Below are 22,224 nucleotides of genomic sequence, written 5' to 3'. Positions count from 1 at the left end.
GTGAGGCTTCTCGGCACGAATCTGATCCTGTGGAGCGCATATCGCTCTCTTCACCCGCGCTCGACGGCTGGTACCACATGAGCACATAAGCCGACCGGTGGGACTAGATAAGGAAGAAATAAGGCGCGACACCCGTAAAGGATAGTCAGCCGATTGCCATGGCTGCCGATGGAGCAATGGTTCTCCGGACTTCGCAGGACTTAATCATGAGCACACGATCTCATTAGATGTCGACATCGACAAAATCCCTCGCAAGCGAAGTTTCGGAAGTTCGAATGATTCTTGGGTGAGGAATCCTCACGGCCACCGAGCTCACCGAGATCGTAGCACTACATCGACTGGAACTTCCATTCTGATGATTGTATAGTTTGCGTGGTATCATGCGGTATCTATTGATCTATATCGGAAAGCCTTTGTACCTTTCATCTCGGCCCTCTCAAGTCAGTCTTGTAGGAATCGTTTGGAAGAGTTGACCACCGAAGAGTTTAACCCCCCAGGGGTCCTAGCTTTTCGAGGACATCATCGTCAGTGAAGTCGGTGTCTTTGCATTCGAAAAAGCGCCACGTGTTTCACATCTCCTTCGTGTACACCGCACCTCGGGATATGCTGCTTTCTCGCCGATTGGAGTACATTGAGTCTCCCGTGGTTGGGAGTTTTCTCACTTTACCCAGGGCAAGTCTCCCCTTCGGTTTCCGACTTCATGCCAAGGACTTTTTTCCCAGCCCTATATTCAGGCTGGACTTTAGCAGCATGCTCTCTTTTCGTCTTCTTCCGCTCGGATTATGTTTGTGATCTGTGCGTTGAGTGCTTTGAACGCCGGTCGTCCTAGGACTGAGGAAGCGACTTTGATCTCTTCGCGGCCGTACCTACCCTTCAGCTCTCGGGTCCGGACGAGCGTTTTCTTGTATAGTTCGATCATCTCTATACATAAAAATGACATACGCCCGCTCGGATGACTCTTATGCGCTCCTAAACTACGCGACCCGAAATCCTCAGTTTCCGCAGAAAGATCCGCCTCAGTGCAGGGATGGGTTCGGGGGGAAAAAATCCCCTCCAACATTTATAGCTTTCCCGTGAGCTCCATTTTCCCTCCGTTTTGCCTACATTGTCGTCTTCTGATCATTGTGAAACAAGTTCGCGGTGGGCGCTCTTTAGCGCTTACGTTTGAGTATGAGTCAGATAAAGCCATACCAAAGGAAAAAATTTGACCGAAGACAACGATTAGAAAGCATCACAATCGCCGAAATCCTGCATACAGAGACAAAACAAGCTGATTGATCTCATCGGAATCGTCTATGACATAGGGCCATCACAAAACCTGTCATGTAGGGACGGAATCGTTCGACAGAAATACAACGTAAAGATCGTTGACGACTCGCTTAAAGTCGTCAGTTCTCGGAATATGGAATAACTCGCACAATTTCGCGAATACAGAAGGCGAATGCCTTGCAATGAAAAACCTCATCGTCAGGGAATATGCCGGAAAGAAGGTCTTAGCTACGACGGACAGTACTGTCGTCAAACACGAACAGGATGATGTTAACATGAAACGATTGCAAAACTGGTGGATTCGCGAGGGCCAGTATGAGGAGTTCGAGGAGCTGGAAGTTCCCAAACAACTCGCTACTCCAACCCCAAACGGGGAGTGAGGTCGAAATTAATGCTTTCAGACCAACGAGTTCCACCTTTCGCTCGCGAGGGGACGCTTGAAGTTTGATTCCATGAACGAATCGCAAAGCAAGCGACTCAATGGAGATATTGATCCCAGCCTTTTCAACATAAGTTGAAAATCATGATAAAGTTCGTAAGACCGAACTCAACAAAGCGACAGGAATTCAATTTGCAAGCCAGCGAATGAATCGCGCAGAGACACGGTCGATGGAATACCAGATTCCCAAGATAGGAATCAACAAACTGATATCGCGATTTCATCTCGGAATCCACGAGTAAAACTCGCCAATGGCGATGATCGGGCAACAAAGACATTTGAGTAAAAACAATAAAATGTCTGATACCGTCACGAAAATCAGAATCTAAATCGCATCGTTGTGATCAATGCGGTAGCCATGGAGTACTACAATATGAGCTGTTAGCCGCAGCGCAGCGCGGCAGGGCACGCTAGTTTGTAATAATTGGCTCGTTCGACATCAATGTGGGTTGATAAATAGCGATCATGTGAGACGATAACGATCCATCCCCTCTGTGGGATTCTCCTCTATGAAAAACTGGGACCTTTTAGCATTACATGTGGAATTGTTTATTCAGCTTCAGTCTCCCTCAAATATCCGAAAGTAAGAGTCTCTTGACTCGATGGGCTTCCCCGTAGTCTGCTGAGGGGATCCGGTCGAGTTGCTCTCCGGGATGAGGTTCCGGACCACCTGTGCTCAAGATATGCTCTGAGCATCGCTAGGGCTCGATATCGGTTTTGTGTCCGAGATGCTGCCTTCTCGGAGATCTGCGCGTTCGACGATATCGTTCCGGGGTCCGATATGCTGCTGTCGGCAGAAATAGGCTCTGAGATGCTGCCATCTTCAGATATCGGCGCATTGGAGGAGATCGGTTTGGAATCCGAGATGCCGCTCCCCTTGGAGATGTTGTCCTCAGCTGAAATTGGGTCCGATATCTTCCCGGGGACGCCTTCCCCGGATGCGGCCGCGTTTGACGTTGATGAGATCGGGGAGTCCCCCGAAATCTCGGCTGCACTGGCACTGACTGCTCTGACCCCTGCTAAAGGCGAGGACATGTCCCCCTCGATGACTCTGGCGTTCGACGCTGAGTCGGTCACTGGGAACCCAGAGATTCCAGACACGACGAGGGCAACGACGATGGCGAACTTGACAGACATGTTCCTCGTGCAGAAGCTAAGGTGGGGGTATCGTGAGAGATATCGGCTTACAACTGCGAGTGAATGATAGACCGTGTTGAAGACTGCTCTTTTATACTCGGTTCTGAGGGTCGTGGAGTTTTCCCATTCTCTCGCAGCCCTAATCAAGGTCGGGTACAGCGTGAAGTGTATCCGCGGTAATGGATGCTCCCGTCAGCCCCCTCGCAGGGGTCTACCCGCGGGTGAACTCCCGTGACTCCTCGATTGTTCGTTGATGGTTCCGAATCACCGTTTGCAAGTCTCCTTTGTTTCGAGACGGATGATGCTCATCCTGTGTGAAGAGAGGCATAATTCCGGGTCAGAGCACTAAATAAGTCATTCGGAGCAAACCAATTGCAGCATCGAGGGATCCCATGCGTCCAGTCGCCTCGAGAAGGGATTCGGCTGCGCAATCTAATCATCGGCATTCACCCTGTCGGCCCGGACGATGGGGAAGTCGCACACGGTGTACTCAAATTCTGCACGAATTCGATGGTCTCGGCGCGGCTTCTTTTTCAGACGCCGGGTCTCTGGCAAGATTGGCGATCATTTTCGTCATCCTCATGTTGGCTAAGGGGATCTTCATTCGAATCCGCGTCCAATCCTTGTTGGACATTTCGTCTGCGATCGAACTCCCGATCCTTCTCGAGAAAACGATGCCATGCTCTCACCAAGAAGCGCTGCTTACTTAGCTGGTTCGTGGTGCGCAGCGTTCCTTCCGCGGTTTCACGGAGCGGAACATGGGCTCTCTGATCGGTACCTGATGAAGGGCTAACTTCCGATCCGATCAAATGAAACTTCTTGGGCGGAATACGATCAATCGACCGGACATGTTTCACGAGCAGGTGACGAGAATGAAACCGAGTACGGCTCCTGTCGATTCATTCCGTGTTTTGCCCATCCTCGCCGTCACAGCTGTTCTCATCCTCTTCTGTATTTCATCTTAGCTTGACTTTTCTCGTTCCCTTCAATGCTATACGCAGACGAGACCGCTCCACTGAAGCGACCCGCACATTTGAAGTTGCGGTCGCAAGACCGACCTGTCTTCAGAAATTCGGATAAGGGCTCGGAATTTCGGTTTCTTTTGAGGCTTTGAGCTCACGCTGCGTGGACGTGCCGTGAGATTCCTCCGGATCCTGCTGAACAGACTACGCATGTATAATGGGAAAAGCAGAGAATCTGACCGACGACGGGCCCAGATGGGGCGAGAAATAATACGGAGATTCCTAGGCTTTTCCACAGCTGGGTCCGTTGTAAAAGTTCGCTCCGGTCCTAGCTGTGATCAACCCACGTTGTTTTTGGTCTTCCATCAATCTCGGCCACAATCAGAGCTGGAGCAATGCTTCAGAACGCGGGGAAAGGATTCTCTCCGGTGAAAGGGTTATAGCCGCCTCCCAGATTACCGCTTCGTACTGCTGGGCTCTAGGAGCGGATCACCGTACTGGGTATCAGCCCCAGGCTGAGACCCGATCTAGCCCCCCCCCTCCGCCCCAGAAAAATCCCGCGCACGCGGGTGCGGTCAGACATTCTAGGGACCACATGTCGGTCTCCAGGATTATCGGGGCGATCGAATGGATCACGCCCCGGCAATGCATCATACGATTTGCTGACAGTAACCAAGCGGTGGATCACTTGAAATCGCGTTTCGACATCCAACCCCATTAATTTCAGCACAGTGTAGCCCTTGCATTCTCATGTGTGCGCCAAATACTGATCGGCCCAGCTTTCTGGTGTCAATCGAGTGATCGGCTTGTTCGATATCGATGAGGCTCTATATGTAGAAATAATGCGCGACGATAAGGATTCATGCTCTCTGCGAGATTGTCTCTCATGAAAAAACTGGGGTCCATTAGCATTACATGACGAATTGTTTATTTAGCTGTAGTTTCTTTCACAAGTCTGGAATGAGGATGTCTTTCCGGTCCACCTGTGCTCAAGATATGCTCTGAGCATCGCTAGGGCTCGATATCGGTTTTGTGTCCGAGATGCTGCCTTCCTCGGAGATCTGCGCGTTCGACGATATCGTTCCGGGGTCCGATATGCTGCTGTCGGCAGAAATCGGCTCTGAGATGCTGCCATCGTCAGATATCGGCGCGTTGGAGGAGATCGGTTTGGCATCCGAGATGCCGCTCCCCTTAGAGATGTTGTCCTCCGCTGAAATTGGCTCCGATATCTTCCCGGGGACGCCCTCCCCGGATGCGGCCGCGTTGGACGTTGATGAGATCGGGGAGTCCCCCGAAATCTCGGCTGCGCTCACAAGGTCTTCTCTGACCCCGGCCATTGGCGAGGCCGCGTCGCCCTCGATGACTCTGGCGTTCGACGCATCGGGATCCAACGCTGCCAATGAATCGGTCACAGGGAACGCAGAGATCCCAGACACGACGAGGGCGACGACAATGGTGATGGCGAACTTGAGCGACATCTTGCTTGAAGAGAGGCTTGTTGAGGTCTTCTGAGAGATATCGGCTTTCGAATGCGAGTGGATGATTGATTGACTGCATTGAAGTCTGGTCTTTTATACTCAATTCTGAGGGTCGTGGAGTTTTCCCATTTTCTCGAAGCCGTGCGCGAGGTTGAGAACCGGGTGAGGGGTATGCGCAGCTATGGGAACCCCCGTCAGCTCTCTCGCAGGACTCCAACGCGGGTAGGCTCTCGCGACTTCCTAAGTGTTCTTCGATTGTTCTGAATCACTCTTCGATTGTCTGCTCTGTTCGGAGACAACGTAAGCTCACCCTGCGCTCCCACCGGGAGGTGCTGAATCACGGATTCACGTCCTCATCGCGAAGTCACAAGGCGGAACACGTAACCCTCGAGTCGGCGCCTGAAGACGATTTCACTCGCAATTCGCTAATGATCAGACGGGCGGGTTGCAGCAGCAACGAGCAGACGACGAGCGGGACCAGAGCAACGCCTCAAGCTTTGCTTCATGTGACGCTGTCGCACAGTTGTCCTCATGTTCCCCATCCCCACCGACGCTGATGCTCTATGTGATGCTACATGAGAGCGAGACCGCTCTGACGTCAACCTCTCCGGAAGCTTCTCGACTCGGTGGCTAAGAAACCGACAATCTTTTGGAAGCATAGAGGTCTCAATCACCCATTTCATCTGGAAGCTCCGGTATTCATGACGGCCATCCGGGTGCATATGTATTCGGTTCCTATGATTCTCGAGAAGAAGAATTGTGCGCGGAGATTCTTCCTCACTCCGGAGATCTCATCCGAGGTGACGAAATCGGAAAACATGATGCAGGGAACATACAGATTGGGGAAGAGGTCGAATCCGGGATTTCCAAATTGATATCTTGACCAAGGAGCCACTGCTTTTAATCGCGCTTTTGAAAATCATCGCTCCTGAGATTTTTCCTGGCTCTCTGGGGACCATCGGAGGGGGCCTCGCGCCGAAGGATAGGATGGCGACAGGATCCGCATCAGCAAGACCCGAAACGCACCAGCCTCTACCGGTCTTGTCAGCCGCAGACCTCTGAGCCTCGTTCTTCGGATAGAGAGGCCGAACCCTAGAACGTCACGCGTCGCTATGAGCCGACAGTCGAGCATGAAATCTGGGTGGCTCTTGAGTGTGATGCAGATTCACGTTGCCCAATCGACACCGTCTCGATCGCGAGGCAGCCGTGGTAAGTTTGCTAGCGAACTATTTCCTGTTAGTCATTCTTCCTGGAGTCGGGTCGAAAATCCCTCCATTGGGGAACCTCGGAACGTCCAGATGTGATAATATGGATCTCAGCTGTATCTCTATTTTACAGAAATGCGCGGTCGAAGAGGGGACGCCTTGAGGAGATGTTTTTTCTTAGTTTCTCTTGATTCTGATCGGCGTCGTCGAGACCTCAGAAGAAGGGATTGGTATAAGGGAATGCTCTCAATTCAATCGCATTGTACGATTAAGACCTTCATCCTTAGATGGTTCTAGCAGAAACGATGGAGTCCACAGGATCCTTCTTGGAGGGGGGGGGGGTTTCCTTGCATGGGGCCGATTCCCAACATGGCGACCCGCTCCTATACCTTAGTATTACGAACGCTCAATCTGGAAGGGGCAACAGCCCCCTAGCCCCTCTCCGCGGAAGCGCCTGAGTGGAATGGAAATTCATGAATGGGGCTCCTATTCCGGTCATAGTCCGAATCGGACCTCCCGTTGCCCCTGGTCCGGAGCGAGGGCGCAATCGGATATCGCAATCGAAGCAGGCTTGCTCTGATGCCGAATCTGTTCGCTAGAAGTTTGACACATGAGGGACCTTTTGTCCCATGAGGGCCCCATGACATCAAATTGAGAACCCCATCTGACAAGTCCTTTTCGATCGGGACTTGGGAGTACTTGCGAAGTGGACTTTTCGAAGTACCGTATTTCCTGTATTATAAGAGCACCCTCCATTAGAAGAGCACCCCCAGGTGGATGGGCATAATCCCGCGACGTGATGCAGGCAAGACAATCGGAAAAATCCTTGTCTTCTGCCCCACGGATGCCCTCTGGAGAAGTATTCTCTTCGAAGTCCGAATGGATAACAGCCATATCATGTACAGGTACCTTCTACATATTCGAAGAGCACCCTCTAACAGACGGACGAGCTGTTGAGGGATTGAAAAATAGAAGAGCATGCTCTAATAATACAGGAAATACGGTAATCGACAATGAGAGGTATTGCACCGAAGCATTTGGCGCAGACCGAGAACGCTCAGAATCGAAAGCCGTAGATTCGAGCTCTACAGTGCTCGATCGAAGCTGTTGGCCACTTAGGTTCAATCAGAGTCGCCGAGGCCTTGTGGAATTGCTGCGCCTCTGAATTTGCCTCCCGTAGCCTCCAGCTTCCCACCGCTTAGCATTAGTTTCTCCAACACTTCGTTTCCGGGATCGACTTCGAGAGTCTCGTGAGCACTTGAGCTAGAGCTCCACTCGCTACGGTCGCATCAATCCCTATCGGGAAGGGGGATCCTGACGATGCTCCCTGGTCCTGATCCGAAGAAAACCTAAAACACTGCAATAATTTCTGAAGTCTGAAACATCTGCGGCCATCTCAAGATCTGCTGCTCGCTTTCTAATAATGAGTGAAGACCGCCTAAGCAATTCCAACGACATTCCGAGTCAGCAACTGAGAGGCGAATCACCGATGATGCAGGACGACCAACGACGAGGATCTCTCCTATCTCTACACCTTCCTTCATGACAAGATCTGTACGAAAAACGGTTTATTGAGCTTCTATCTCCTTTCTACATCCGGAATGAAGAAATCAGTGTGGATCGACGGGCGTTCCAGATGTTGAGCCAGGGAATCGACTCCCGGTCCAGCTGCTCTCTCTTTGTTGGGATTCCGGTCAAGCTCTGCTCAGGATATACTCTGAGCATCGATACCGCTCGATATCGGTTTCGACTCCGAGATGCTGCTATCCTCGGAGATTTGTGCGTTCGAGGATATCGATCCAGGATCTGAAACGCTGCCGTCGACCGAGATCGGCTCCGAGATGCTGCCGTCCTCCGATATCGGCGCGTTCGAAGATATCGGTGCCGCATCCGAGATGCCGCTTGCCTTAGAGATGTTTTCCTCAGCTGAGATTGGTTCGGAAATTTCTCCAGGGCCGCCCTCTCCCGGAGGGTTCACATTTGAAGATGACGAAATTGGAGAGTCTTTCGAGACCTCGGCTGCACTGGCGACATCCTCCCTGAGACCGGCTCGCGGCGAGGGAGTGTCGCCCTCGATACCCCTTGCACTTAAAATGTCGAGATCTGAAGGTTCCGATGGGCTGGTAACCGGGAAACCAGAGATTCCCGACGCGAGGAGGAAGAGCATCGTGAATAACTTCAGCGCCATGTTGCTCGAACCGGGTAGTTGAGGTCTCTGGAAAGATATCGGCGAAGAGATGCGAGTGAATGACGAGGCGTTCGGAGAACGGTGTTTTATACTCGATTCTGAGGGGCGCGCGGTTCTCCCGTTCGCATCAATCCCAACCAGAGCAGGATCGAGGGTGGGGAGTACCTGCGGTCACGGAGGCTGCCTCCAGCCTCCTCGCAAAACCTCAATGCGAACAGACCTTTGCGATTTTTCGATTGTTTTTTAAAACCGACAGAATCGGCTTTCGTATGTCTGTCTCTTTGGGGTGCGGAACCGCGCCGGCGAAGGGTGTTCACGAGTGACGATACACGGCTTCACAGCTCAACCACTAATGAGCTCTCTGATGGAGGAAATCAACGCGTCGGCGACCCCGATGCGTCGATGCAAATGGTGATTTGCATCGAGAGCCCATTGGAAGACATCCCGCATCGCACACCACACGGGGGGAGAGAGGTGTCCGAACCTGCATGTAAAGTACTTGGATGCCGCTCGGATGTAATTCTCAGGGCGTCATTCCGACATCCGGTGTTCTTCTACGGATTTTCCAGTCGAGATTTTCTCGTCTGGCTCGTAATCGAATCTCTGTTGTCTGGTTAGGGTAGAAATCCTGATTCTCTCCTAGAGTGTGATACAGCACTCCCTTCAAAGGGTGCTGCTGATCTGGCTAATGGTGCGCTGCGCCCCGTTCGTGGAAGGAGCGCGAACCCTCTCGGTCGGTCCCTGATAGGCTCAATTTCCGATTCGAATCGGATGGGGCTTCTCGGTCGGAACACAATCAATCGACTGGTGATAGCTCTCGAGCAGATGGGGAGAAGGGAGCCACACAAAGCTTCAGTCAATCTCTTATCCCATAATTCCCCACAGTTGTCCTAATCTTATTCACTTCTACCGGAATTCCATTGTTTCGCTTCCTTAGATGATTTACGCGGACGAGAGCGCTTCGCCGTGATCTCCCGGGTTTCCCAAGTGGCAGCCGCGAGACCGACCTGTCCTCGAGAACGTGGATGAGAGCTAGGACACATGGTTCCCTACGAGGCCCCACGTAAGCCCTCGCTCTATGTGCAAGCTGTGAGATCTTTCCGCTTTCTATTGGAAACGCAAACATCTCATGCCTCTGATTCTACATAAGCACATAAGCCCGGATAGGGACTAGATAGGGAAGGAATAAGGCGCAACAACCATAATGGATAATCAGCCGATCGCGATGGCTGCCGATGTAGCAATGGTTCTCCGGACTTCGCAGGACTTAATCATGAGCACACGATCTCATTAGATGTCGACATCGACCAAATCCCTCGCGAGCGAAGTTTCGGAAGTTCGAATGATTCTTGGGCGAGGAATCTTCACCGCCACCAAGCTCACCGAGATCGTAGCACTGCATCGACTGGAACTTCCATTCTGATGATTCTAATGTTTGCGTGGCATCATGCGGTATGTATTGACGGTGCAGGACAACTGGGCTTAAACCAGCTGGGCCAAAATCCAAATGGGCCAAAACTAAGTGGGCTAACGAACCAAGTGGGCCAAAACCAACTGGGCCAAAAATCGGTTTGCCCAGGGATGATTGCCGAGTGCCCCAACATGGGTAAAATAGGAGAATTTTGAGGAAACATTAGGACCTCGATCGGAAGAATGTCGTGTCCGCTGTTCTCCAACGATACTCCACTCAGGCACGGCTTACTTGAGGGGTTGCTTCTTAAGCACGTCACCGACCCGACATGGTTGTACGGGGAACCGCGAAGAGGCACTGAAGAATTAAGTTACTTCACGCCCAAATCAATCAAACAGCTGCGGCTCTTCAATCTACATAGATAGAATCCAAAGATAACTGAAGCTGTTTGTACTCGATTCCTGCGTATTAACGACTCCAAAATCTCAGGAGGAGCGTCTCCCTCGATACGATTCCCGTAAAGCATCGCTTACAGTTACAGTACGAGGCTCTGCTTAAACGCGAAATTTTAGGTGGGATGTAGTCTCTTCAAGCAGCATCTTATCTTACTGAGTTTGAGATTCTCTCAGCCATCCGGTTTTTGGTCCAGTTGGTTTTGGCCCAGTCGGTCCATTGGCCCAGTAGGTTTTTGGCCCAGTTGGTGTTTGGCCCAGTTGGCTTTGGCCCACTTGTCCGTGTTCGTGTATTGATCTACATCGGAAAGCTTTTGTACCTTTCGTCTCGGCCCTCTCAGATCAGTCTTCTGGGATGCGTTTCGAGGCGTTGACCACTGAAGAGTTTAACCCCCCAGGGGTCCTAGCTTTTCGAGGACATCATCGTCAGTGGAGTCGGTGTCTTTGCATTCGAATAAGCACCACGTGTTTCACGTCTACTTCGAGTATTTCGCACCTCTGGATCTGCTGCTTTTTAGCCGATCGGAAGTCGGAAGTACATTGAGTCTCCCGTGGTTGGGTGTTTCCCACTTTACCCAGGGCAAGTCTCCCCTTCGATTTCCGACTTCATGCTCAGGATCTTTTTTCCCAGCCCTATATTCAGGCTGGACTTAAGCAGCATGCTCTCTTTTCGTCTTCTCTCACTCGGATAATATTTCTGATCTGTACGTTGAGTGCTTTAAAAGCCGCCGGTCGTCCTAGGACTGAGGAAGCGACTTTGATCCTTTCGCGGCCGTACCCACCCTTCAGCTCTCGGGTTCGGGCGAGCGTTTTCTTGTGTAGTTCGATCATCATTTGTAATAATTTGCTCGTTCGACATCAATGTGGGTTGATAAATAGCGATCATGTGAGACGATAACGATCCATTCTCTCTGTGGGATTCTCCTCTATGAAAAGCTGGGACCTTTTAGCATTACATGTGAAATTGTTTATTCAGCTTCTGTCTCCTTCAAACATCCGAAAGTAAAGAGTCTCTTGACTCGACGGGCTTCCCCGGTGTCTGCTGAGGAAGTCCGGTCGAGCCGTACTCTCCGGGATGAGGTTCCGGTCCACCTCTGCTCAAGATATGCTCTGAGCATCGCTAGGGCTCGATATCGGTTTTGTATCCGAGATGCTGCCTTCCTCGGAGATCTGCGCGTTGGAGGATATCGTTCCGGGGTCCGATATGCTGCTGTCGGCAGAAATATGCTCTGAGATGCTGCCATCTTCAGATATCGGCGCATTGGAGGAGAGTCGGTTTGGAATCCGAGATGCCGCTCCCCTTGGAGATGTTGTCCTCAGCTGGAATTGGATCCGATATCTTCCCGGGGACGCCTTCCCCGGATGCGGCTGAGTTCGACGTTGATGAGATCGGGGAGTCCCCCGAAATCTCGGCTGCACTGGCGCTGTCTGCTCTGACCCCTGCTATCGGCGAGGACATGTCCCCCTCGATGACTCTGGCTCTCGACGATGAATCGGTCACCGGGAACCCAGAGGTCCCAGACAGGACGAGGGCGACGACAATGGCGAACTTTAGCGACATGCTCCTCGTACAGAAGTTAAGGTGGAGGTATCGTGAGAGATATCGGCTTACAACTGCGAGTGAATGATAGACCGTCTTAAGAACTGGTGTCCAACCCTCGGTTGGGCGGAGCCCCATTGGTAGTCGAGATTGAACCCGCCGAAGTACCTGAATCACTTTCCGTAACTTTTTCTCATCCGCAGTCGGCACCGGCGTGAACTCACCCTTTCTGAAGTCAGCGGGGCTATGGATACGAGCGCCAAGGGGTTAATCCGACGCACACCCCGTCAGCCGAGTTGCTCGGAAACGGGATCACCCCCGCCATATATTTGTAGACATCGTTCATTGCACACCGAAGCATGACATGGATGTAGGAACTTGCATGTAGACCATTTCGAATCCGCTCGATACCCTGCGCGGATAGTCCCCACATTCTCTTGAGTATCGAGCATTTGCCAGATGAGCTCTTGGCCATTCCGACTCCTCATTTATCGAATAGCAAACTGAGTTTTCCGAGCCGCTCCTAGCCTTGCGCAGCGAGGTGCGAGCGCGATCGGTGGTCCGTTGCGGCGCATCTTCTGTGGTGCAAATGTCTCATCTTCCCGTCAGTGGTCTTTCGGGCATCCGGATAAGTCCGAGCGAGTTGTCCCTCAATGAAGTGCTTGACTCGAGCCAAGGGATGCTGAGAGCCCATCGTCCCACATCTCTTTGGCTGATATCGGGATTTCCTTGATTGAGAATTTCAGCCGGCATTGTACGAAGGAGCGAATCACTGTGTGTCTCCTGACTTATGATCGGGGAAGTCTCGAACATACGAGACCTGTGTCCAAAACAGGAGCGGGCTTCGAGTGCTCGAAATAGATTGAAGAGCAGTCTCAACCGTACAATCAGTATCTAATTCACGGGCAACTTTGAGAGCCGAGAATCAGATATCTGAATCTGAAAGACTGGAAATGATCCCCCGGGAGAGCTCCGATTGACGATTCCGTAAGGCCTGCGTATTTGTACAACGGATTCAACGGTGATCGAACCCAAAAGAAATCTGGCACTATCCTCATGTTGGGAATCGGGAAAAACAGGAGGACAGCTCTCAACAAGCGAGCAGTCTCTAACAAGAGGGCAGATTTCGAAGGCGCGACAGATAGGCGAGCGGGCTCATCAATCAGAATATCTTCGGTATTAGGTGAGAGAAAACCCTTGATGGGGCGTGAATCGAGTTCGTAGCTTCCCTTAAGCAAGCTGGTCTGCGGCTCTGTAAGCCACATTTGGCTGTACTTGATCTCTGTGCGCGGGAGCCTCAGCCGGTTCAATTTTTCGAATTTCAAGAGAAGTCGGAAACTCCTGAACGTCGTCTCGTGAAAACCGGACGCGACGCGATGGTTTGCTGTGAGCTCTGCGTCGTGTTCGGACCCCGAGCGGAGACAAATAGCGGACTATTTCTCCGGGGGATGGGAGGGACTCGCAATGCCCCTCATCGCCAAATGGCTCACTGCCGAGGAAGTCTGCGGCATGAGTTATGCATGGGAAGGATATTCTAGCTCGAATCCGGAGCCCCTTCTCTTTTCACCTCGAAGAAACAAGGACGAGGAGCGGGATCTTGTGATCGGAGCAGCATTTTTTTAGCATGATAAACGATGAGAAATTTTCTTCGATACCAGTGGACGAGCTGATCGACCAAGGGGCGCGTAGGATAGGGACAGAAATTCGTCGGAATGTCGTTCGAGAGACAGCCCGCGTCGGCGGGGGATCACCTTCGAGGAACCATCCAAGCTCCTGGTGACATCTTGCTGGACGGCAAACGTGGAGCTCTGGAAATGTCTACCATTCAAACGATTCCTGGTCAATCTCGAGACCCCGTATGAGCCTGATTGCGCCTTTCTAAACGCATTGAAGACTTGAGAAAGCCCCCCCAGCCAATGGCAATTGAGATCGATCATCATTTGGAGTCACCATCGAAGTTTTTGAGCGGAGTCCGAATTGGGGGAATGCCCTTTCCAGGGCTTGCAGCACTGCGGGGCAGCAGCACTTCTGGGGACAAGCGGAGCAAGAATGATCCGATGAAGTCACCAGTTTGTCTTGCGAGAGGATGTCCGGGAGAATGCAATGAAAGGATAAGGCTTGGGGGGGGGGAGTACCGCGCGACGGTTAGAGAGGGCGACCAAGACGATGAATTGGTTCCAGAAGATTCGGTAGTCGCTTCTAGCAGTAAGCAGTACGTTCCGATCACCGAGCGGAGCAATGTTTTCCTTACGACCAAGGGATTTTGAAAGTAAATCATGTTGTTTCCGGTTAGGCCATTGTAGGTCGTGATGGAGCCGTGTGTGGCATATGTCTTGATGATTTTTTCTGGATGAGATTTTCCAAGTCTGACACCGCATCTCTTGCGGCATGAATTTTCGTTCCTACGTCCTATGAGATGATGCAGAAGGATGATTTTCGTCAGAGATGCCATCTCGAGAAGGGAGCTCCCTGATTCCCATGGAAAATTGTTTGATCGGGAAACCGACCTCACCGCTACTTCTAGAGCCTTCAGATGACGAGCGCGGAGTAGCGGCGCTGATTTTGACATTTTCTCCCTTCAACGTTTCGGCAGCCTCACGACGAATAATTCCGCAGGAGCCGCTCGAACGGCTCTGCTCCGTCAGTGAGCGAAAGCTGAACTGAATGAGTTCGTTCGCCTCATCGATCGGGCGAAATGATGTCACAGAGACGAAAGCGTCACCGTAGGTATCGTCCGAGACGGGAACTCTTTGGCGCCGGCGATGAGAATCGAAATCGCCTCAAGATTGTTGGCAGAAGTTGGTATGCCATGACAAGTGGGAACGAATAGGGATGCGATGCATCCATGCCAATTTTAGTAGAAAAATTGCATCACAATTGTCGGACATCTGTTAGCGCAGAAGTCAAGAGCGGGAGCCGGGAGCGTTGACAATCATTTCTACACGTTTTCCGACATTGTGGAGAACAGCGTCACGGGTCGCGGTCGACCGCACGATTATCCAAGAAGCCTGTGTTTTCCATGGGAAGAGGTCAGTTCCCGATTCGAGGGGTGGGCATAAGATCAGTCAGGGGAAAAATCAAATGGTATCATTCATACAAGAGGACTGGTTTGTCGGCTCAGGGAAGCTCTTTTGAATCCTTAAGGGGAGTATTGCGACTCTAAACGAGAAATTCGAGCGGAATCGCGCATCTCCGCTAGTCGCGCTCGGTACTCGGTAGTTCGGTAGCCTATCCGCTCCCTGCTGGCTCTGTTATTTACGAAGTCGCTCGCTACGTTCTGGGAAAATCGGGCACTGCACTCGCGAAAGCGGCGGGAACTGTACGATTGAGCTGGAAGTGAATGGATGTCCCTATCTATCGACAATACACTGACGCAGGAGCAACGGGAATAGCGGCGCCAGCGTCACGTCGCGCATGTGATTCCCTCGCTCACTCACTCACTCGCTCGACGGAAATCTTTGAACAATAAACTAGATCCACTCATTACGAGAGAATGCGCCCGTTGTTTTTCTCGCCAGGATCGATCCCAAGCACGCCCATCGGACCAGGAAGCCCGTTCTCGAGTCCCCGATTGTCATCCAGGTATCCTCCCGATTATCAGAATCGATCAGGAAGCGCAACGCAAGAGCCGTCACCCTTTGAAGCTTGCGCCGAATCTGACGTCGGTCGTATCCTGCATCTAGTCGATACTCGGCGATAAGCTTTTCTTATTTATTTAGTCACAACTTTCTGTTGTGTTGTTTCACCGTGCAGGACTTAAGAGTTTCGGGCGGCCTAAATAAAAGCGCGCATCGGTGAGTGAATTGATGTAGACTCCGATCAATTAGAGCTCTCGTAGGGCAGCTGGTGCGCAGGGATGCCCTTTGAGAAAATTCAAAGTGGGTATCCGATTCCAAGTAAGAAATATGCCGCTGGTATTCAATGTGCTGCTGTTCGTGATCATGTTTTCGCTTTCCGTAGACAATTGATATCTGCGAACCGCAAGCTTGACGGCCCGCGCTCCTGTGGGGGGTTTCATTGGATTAGTCTATCCAGACAGCGAATCCCATGAGAAATTCCGACCGCTGATGTGAAGTTACTGCCACAGATTTAATTGTTTCTAACGATGTTGTTTTCCTGTTGTTTTCGTCCAAAGTTCCCATCATGATTCGCGATCACTTCCGATGTAGACGTCCGTACCCGTTAATCCGTGTTCTAAACCGGCGGGAACCAATGCTTTGGCCGATGCCCTATTCCCCAATCTCCGTTGTTGTTCTCGCTACGACTGATGAGTCGTTGTTTTTGTTTTTGCTGGATGTCCCTCAAAACATGATACGACGGAAGCAACTCATTCGGTTGGTGGAGCCTGTGCGCATCGCCATTCCCTCGATCATATGCTCTCCAGGAAATTTCAGTTTCCCGAGACTGAGAATACGTACTTCGGCCCGTGAAAAGTCAAACGTGCTCACAGCCGGAGGTACAAAGTCACCGTAATCCCGAACCGCGGAGCCGCCGTTCGGGCTCAAGATGTGCTATTTTCCCCCTTGGACTCTCATTGTGCTGTGTTTGTAGCATTGACTCGATCGTCGGAAGGCTTCTACTGTTGAGAACGTAGGACGGAGAAGGAATAATGACAGAAGGAGGATGGTCCAGTTGAGGGAATATCGAGTATGGTGAGCTTCAGATTGGGAGGTCTCGCTTCTCGAGCTGCAGAGGACGACGATAAGGTTTCATGGAAAAAATTTCGTTCGAATTCAATTCCGGTGGTCGCGACAGCTCGAACGGTTTCCTTCGACATGAGCAGCTCTGGGTGCTCGTGTCGCCGTAGCAGAGAGAATGTTCACAGCGGCAGCCGCTGCTCTCGTAGTTTGTATCGCCGTTTCCTCTATTGAATGAATCTCTTGCCGCCGCCGCCACCGCTGCTGTGACGCTGTTCGCTCATAATGCTCAATGCCCTGGATGACAGACAGGCAGGCTGACGGATCGACTGACGGGTCGGGAGATGAATAGATACTGTAGCCGCTGTCATGCGACGGTGTTTTCCGATTCACGCGGGCGGCATCCTGGGGCTTGAGAGACTTGGTTGGAAACTACGGGAACGAAAAACGTCGTGCGATCGCCACTCTACGCGGATCCGCGCGCGGGGTGTAAACCGGTTTGCGTTCGTCCGCCTCCGAGGAGCCCGCCAGGCTTGTCGAGAAGGGCCGTGGGAGTTCCCGACCTATACCTACACAGAGCAGAGTTGTCAAGAAGGTTGACGCATCATCTGCAGATTCGTATTAGGCACATAAGCGTTGTCTCGCACCAAGAGTCGACGCGGAAAATTCGGGAACCCGATGGGCCACCAGACAAGCCTCTCTTCTGGCAGCTGTTTCCCATTTTTTTTTCGGGAAATGTCCGAGCATGAGAGTCAAGATCCGGTATTGCATCAATCCCTCCAAGGTGCTAGAGGACACGTGAATTCCATAAACATATGAATACAGAGGGGCGTCCACCTAAGTGGATATAGTTCCGGGAAATGGTCTGTAATCACAATGGCTGATGTCGACGTTCACATGAGGACCTGAACTAATTTCGAGACGAGATCTCTTCCCGGAATGACTCTGTCTATTCCTCCATTAATGCCGGCTTCGCGGATTCCTTTATCTCTCTTCGATCACGACACTCATATTTCAAGGTCTCGACTCTCGACGAATTAGGACTGATGACATCTTTTCGGAATCATCCGGTCAGAGTAATGCGAGCAGCCCTGAGAAATTGTTTCTTGGACCTTTTCCGTGAATTCGAGTTTTTAGATCATTCATTGATTTTTCACCCGAATAATGTGCGCCCGAAACGCAATCGCCCGACGGACACAATCGTACCTGCTGCGTGGATAGCCGCACGTGAATAAGAAAGTCGGATTATATGTAATTTCATGCGGTTAAAACAAGGGAGGTAGCACGAATCGCCCGTGACGTATATTCGGCTCGTTTATCAGCACCGATTCGCAAAGTGATCTGGGAATCTCATTCACGCAGGAGTTTCTACTGGGTCGAGGGCTTTCGGAGAGATCGTATGCGCCCGTCGATTGGACGATGGCTTCGACCTATGAGTAGACGATATCCTCCGAACGATGGCTACGCGGGAGATCACCCGGTTTCGCACCGGAAAAGCCGCACGAGGGGCCGACGAAGGTCTAATTTTCGCAAGAATCATCAGCGCGAGATAATTCCGTGGGTGCGCGGCTCCCGTGGACGAGGCATGCGTAATTCCCCGCGTAGTGCGTTGGATATCGGGAACAACATTCTGCCTCCACATTGTGGTTCGACTTCACAACTAATTCATCTTCTGATCGATGGGCATCTTCGAACGCGAGAGTTCATTTGTTGATTCCGTTGATCGATTACACCGGGGTGACCACGGAGGGCAAGCAAAGGTTCCATTTCGCCCTGTAATGATAGCTCTCCATTCAACCCCCCTACGAAAATCCGAGTTTTCCCCATGAGCGGATCCGATGGGAAACTCTAGGGGTGTCCTCGATGCTATTGGTGCTTGATGAATTGATGAGGAACGTCGTCGGACTTAATTGATTGAGACCTATCGTTCCTGTGTTTTCAGAGGAAACCTTCATCGATGAGCGCCCAAATCGTTGAGGCTCAAGTCATAGAGCCGAAAATAGTCAAGGAGGGATGGCTATACAAAAGAGGTGAGATCACAGTGAAACGTGAACTCATCGAAATAATAGATCACATTCGAATCCATCCGTCGTGTCGTTATTATTTGATCCGGACATTAACTCCTCGGGAACCTCAATGAAAAGTTCTGTCGGAGCCTAGCTCATCGATCTTCCATTCGGCATCAGGTGAGCACATAAAAAATTGGAGGAAGAGATACTTCATACTTCGGGACGATGGTTCCCTCATCGGGTTTAAGAATCAGCCCGAGCCCGGACAGTATTCCGATCCCCTGAACAACTTCACCGTCAAAGGATGTCAGGTGAGCCTTAATCATTCCCTCCGGAAACGCGCGACTCTTTTCGCATGGAAATCGCTCGGATGCGCGAGGTGTGACCCTTCACCGCTACCTTGCAGGTGATGTGTCAGGAACGACCACGTCCGTTTACCTTCATCGTCCGTGGACTGCAATGGGCTCAAGTGATCGAGCGCATGTTCTGCGTGGATTCGAATGACGACCGCGTGAAATGGGTCCGTTCGGGAGTAAATTCACGGAAAAAGTGGCGAGCGTCGAGTCGTTGATTTGCTCGGCGAACTTGTCTCACGTGGAGCTTCCCTATTCCGCAGGTGCAAGCTATCGAGTACGTCGATCAGAATCTCCATCAGGATGTTGAGATGGCTGAAGAAGCGTCGACTTTAGAACAGAGCAGTCTTCGCGATTCTTTCAATGCCGCGTACCGCCGGGATCGCCATTCGAAGATCACGCTCGATAATTTCGAACTTATCCGGGTGCTAGGGAAAGGAACATTTGGGAAAGTTGTTTTGTGTCGGGAGAGATCTTCAGATCAACTGTACGCCATCAAGATACTCAAAAAGCAGGTGAGCGATCAATTCTGTCGATTTTCTCCGCTGCCGCATCTCGAGCTGCTGGCCGAGTGTCGAATGACCCCGAGGAAGCTAGGCTTCTCATCGACACCAGCGCGTAGAGTCATCATCGTCATCGCTTTCGTTCCAGGTGGTGATAGCCAAGGATGAAGTTGCGCACACATTGACCGAGAGTCGTGTACTCCAGACCACGGATCATCCGTTCCTAATTGCTCTCAAGTACTCTTTTCAAACGGTAGATCGACTGTGTTTCGTGATGGAGTACGTTAACGGCGGCGAGCTGTTCTTCCATTTGACGAGAGTGAGTAATCAGGCCTCGCGGCAGCCGATAATATAATTGGAGAAAGTGAAACCATGATTCCTGTGGCGGCATTTGGAAATGGAAAAAAGTTGGAAACTCAAATCCGGGACGTGTCCTCGATAGGAGCGGATCTTCAGCGAGGAGAAGACACGGTTCTATGCCGCTGAGATCCTATTGGCCCTCGAATACCTTCACGAGCAAGGAATAATCTACCGCGATCTCAAGTTAGAAAACCTTTTGCTCGACAAAGACGGTCACATAAAAATCGCTGATTTCGGTCTGTGTAAAGAGGATATAACCTTCGGTGAGTGCACCCTCCACCCATAGCTGGCGACCATGAGCACTCCGTATGCATTCTTCAGCTCAGGTATCCTTTCAACGATCACGAATTCGAATCCGTTTCGAATGCTGGACTAATGGATAAATATTTTCCCCAGGCGGTACAACACGAACATTTTGCGGAACACCCGAGTATCTCGCGCCGGAGGTTCTAAACGACACCAACTACGGTCGTGCAGTGGACTGGTGGGGCCTCGGAGTGGTGATGTACGAGATGATGTGCGGTCGATTGCCCTTCTACAGCCGCGACCATGAGGTCCTATTCGAATTGATTGTCGCAGAAGACGTTCAATTTCCACCCACGTTGAGCTCGGATGCGAATACGCTGTTGCGAGGTCTTCTCACAAAAGATCCGAAAATGCGCCTCGGGGGAAGTGAGCGCGACGCCAAGGATATCAAGGAGCACGCATTCTTCCGCTGCATACCGTGGGAACAACTGCTCGCCAAAAGACTGGCACCGCCTTTCACGCCGCAGGTTGGCAATCCAATCGCTCTTCATTTGGGCATTTGAGAAAAACAAATAAGAGCTGCTCTCCGCTTCCATTTGCTAACGCGCGGCTTCTCCCCCTTTCACAGGTCACATCGGACACTGACACACGTTACTTCGATCAGGAGTTCACTGGGGAGAGCGTTGAGCTGACGCCACCTGATTACCAAGGAACCGGTGCTTTGAACTCGATATCGGAAGAGGTCGAACAGCCTTACTTCCAGCAGTTCTCGTACCACGGAAGCTCATCGGTTCTCTCGCGGAGTTCCGCCGACGCACCCTTGCCTATTTTACCTCCGACGAGCTAAACTTTCCTCAGAGAAGAATAACAGCGATTTCCCCGATCCCGCGTTTGTGAATGCCTGGATATGTGGAGGGAGGCGTCGGACAAATACGACGTGTCGATGATGCACAAGCGCCTGCGGTACGTGTCAGTCCCGAGGTTTCAGATTCAGGTCGGATTAAATAGCGGAGAAAAGTCAAATGAAGACGGGACAGGGAGAATATTTTCGAATGAGTGTGGAACGAGACGTTCTTCTACGATGCGTCGGTCGAGGACGAAAGCAAATAGACGAGAGGGGGAATGGGATACCCGCAGTCGTCAGACAACATCAAACGACTCTTCCCTGGCGGATAAGTTTCCCATTGCTCGCATCGAGTTATTGTACATTTGTACCGAGGAGTGCAACAGGGAGGAGCGAACTCGAACTCACAAATCATCGAGACAAACAAGAGAGGAATCAATTTACGCTTGAATTGAAGTCGGGCGCCGCACCCTTATCCCGCAGTCGCTCGTAGATCATTGACGATGGCTCCTACGATGTTAGTTCTCTCAGTTCATTGATTCAAATCATTCATCCCTCTGGTCTAAAAACACATATACATTCATGCCTACAACTCATTGAGAATATATACAGATATACATAAGGATTTATATACATCGCGGAATGAGTGCTTATCAACAAGAGAACAGCGTACCGGTGATTCAGCAAACAACGATCACAGTTTATGACATACATAGACCAGGCGGAAGAGAAATTAGAGAAAAAAATCGACACCGCGATTCTCATCATTAACTCCTCAGTACTGACGATTTCCGTTCCCGATTTCGACGGGGAGATCGAACACGTCGGAGTTCCTCGTTCGTAAGGGCGCAGGCGAGACGATTCGAATGCTGATAGAGTGCGGACGTTTTGGAGATTGTATGAGCTCTCCAGGCTCGGAGGATTTGTTATGCGATGCTCATGTTATGGGAATGTGACGTTGGCAATTGTAGTCCAGAATAATTGAGGCTATCGGCGAATATTGGCTCTGTTGGCAGAAAAGTTTCGACCATTCCCACCATCTATCGTGACGACGCTCACTCCAAGGCTCGAAATGATTCATCGTCTGAGCGCCGATTCCCCGCGTCCCGGATATCAATCGGCCACGCCGGTAAGAGCGATCTCCATAAAATCTCCAATAATCAAGGTGTCGGTAATTGATATTCCGGAGAA

At 51.2% G+C, this 22,224-nt stretch overlaps 1 protein-coding gene across 1 annotated transcript; it reads left to right on the top strand.

Annotated features, from left to right (window-relative positions):
- The first annotated feature begins 15,805 nt into the window (after window positions 1-15,805).
- On the top strand, window positions 15,806-22,017 carry LOC100901325 (RAC-beta serine/threonine-protein kinase). The gene is made up of 9 exons (XM_003748590.2): window positions 15,806-15,875; window positions 18,661-18,748; window positions 18,905-19,038; window positions 19,134-19,247; window positions 19,344-19,595; window positions 19,732-19,902; window positions 20,026-20,206; window positions 20,340-20,716; window positions 20,818-22,017. The coding sequence occupies exons 2-9, from the start codon at window positions 18,676-18,678 to the stop codon at window positions 21,034-21,036; spliced, it is 1,521 nt and encodes a 506-aa protein (XP_003748638.1). The 5' UTR covers window positions 15,806-15,875; window positions 18,661-18,675; the 3' UTR covers window positions 21,037-22,017.
- The last annotated feature ends 207 nt before the right edge of the window (window positions 22,018-22,224 follow it).

The sequence above is a fragment of the Galendromus occidentalis genome, unplaced genomic scaffold, assembly GCF_000255335.2.
Source record: "Galendromus occidentalis unplaced genomic scaffold, Mocc_1.1 scf7180000077536, whole genome shotgun sequence".
In the NCBI taxonomy this organism is placed as follows: Eukaryota; Metazoa; Arthropoda; class Arachnida; order Mesostigmata; family Phytoseiidae; genus Galendromus; species Galendromus occidentalis.
This window is presented reverse-complemented; position numbering and strand designations above follow the sequence as displayed.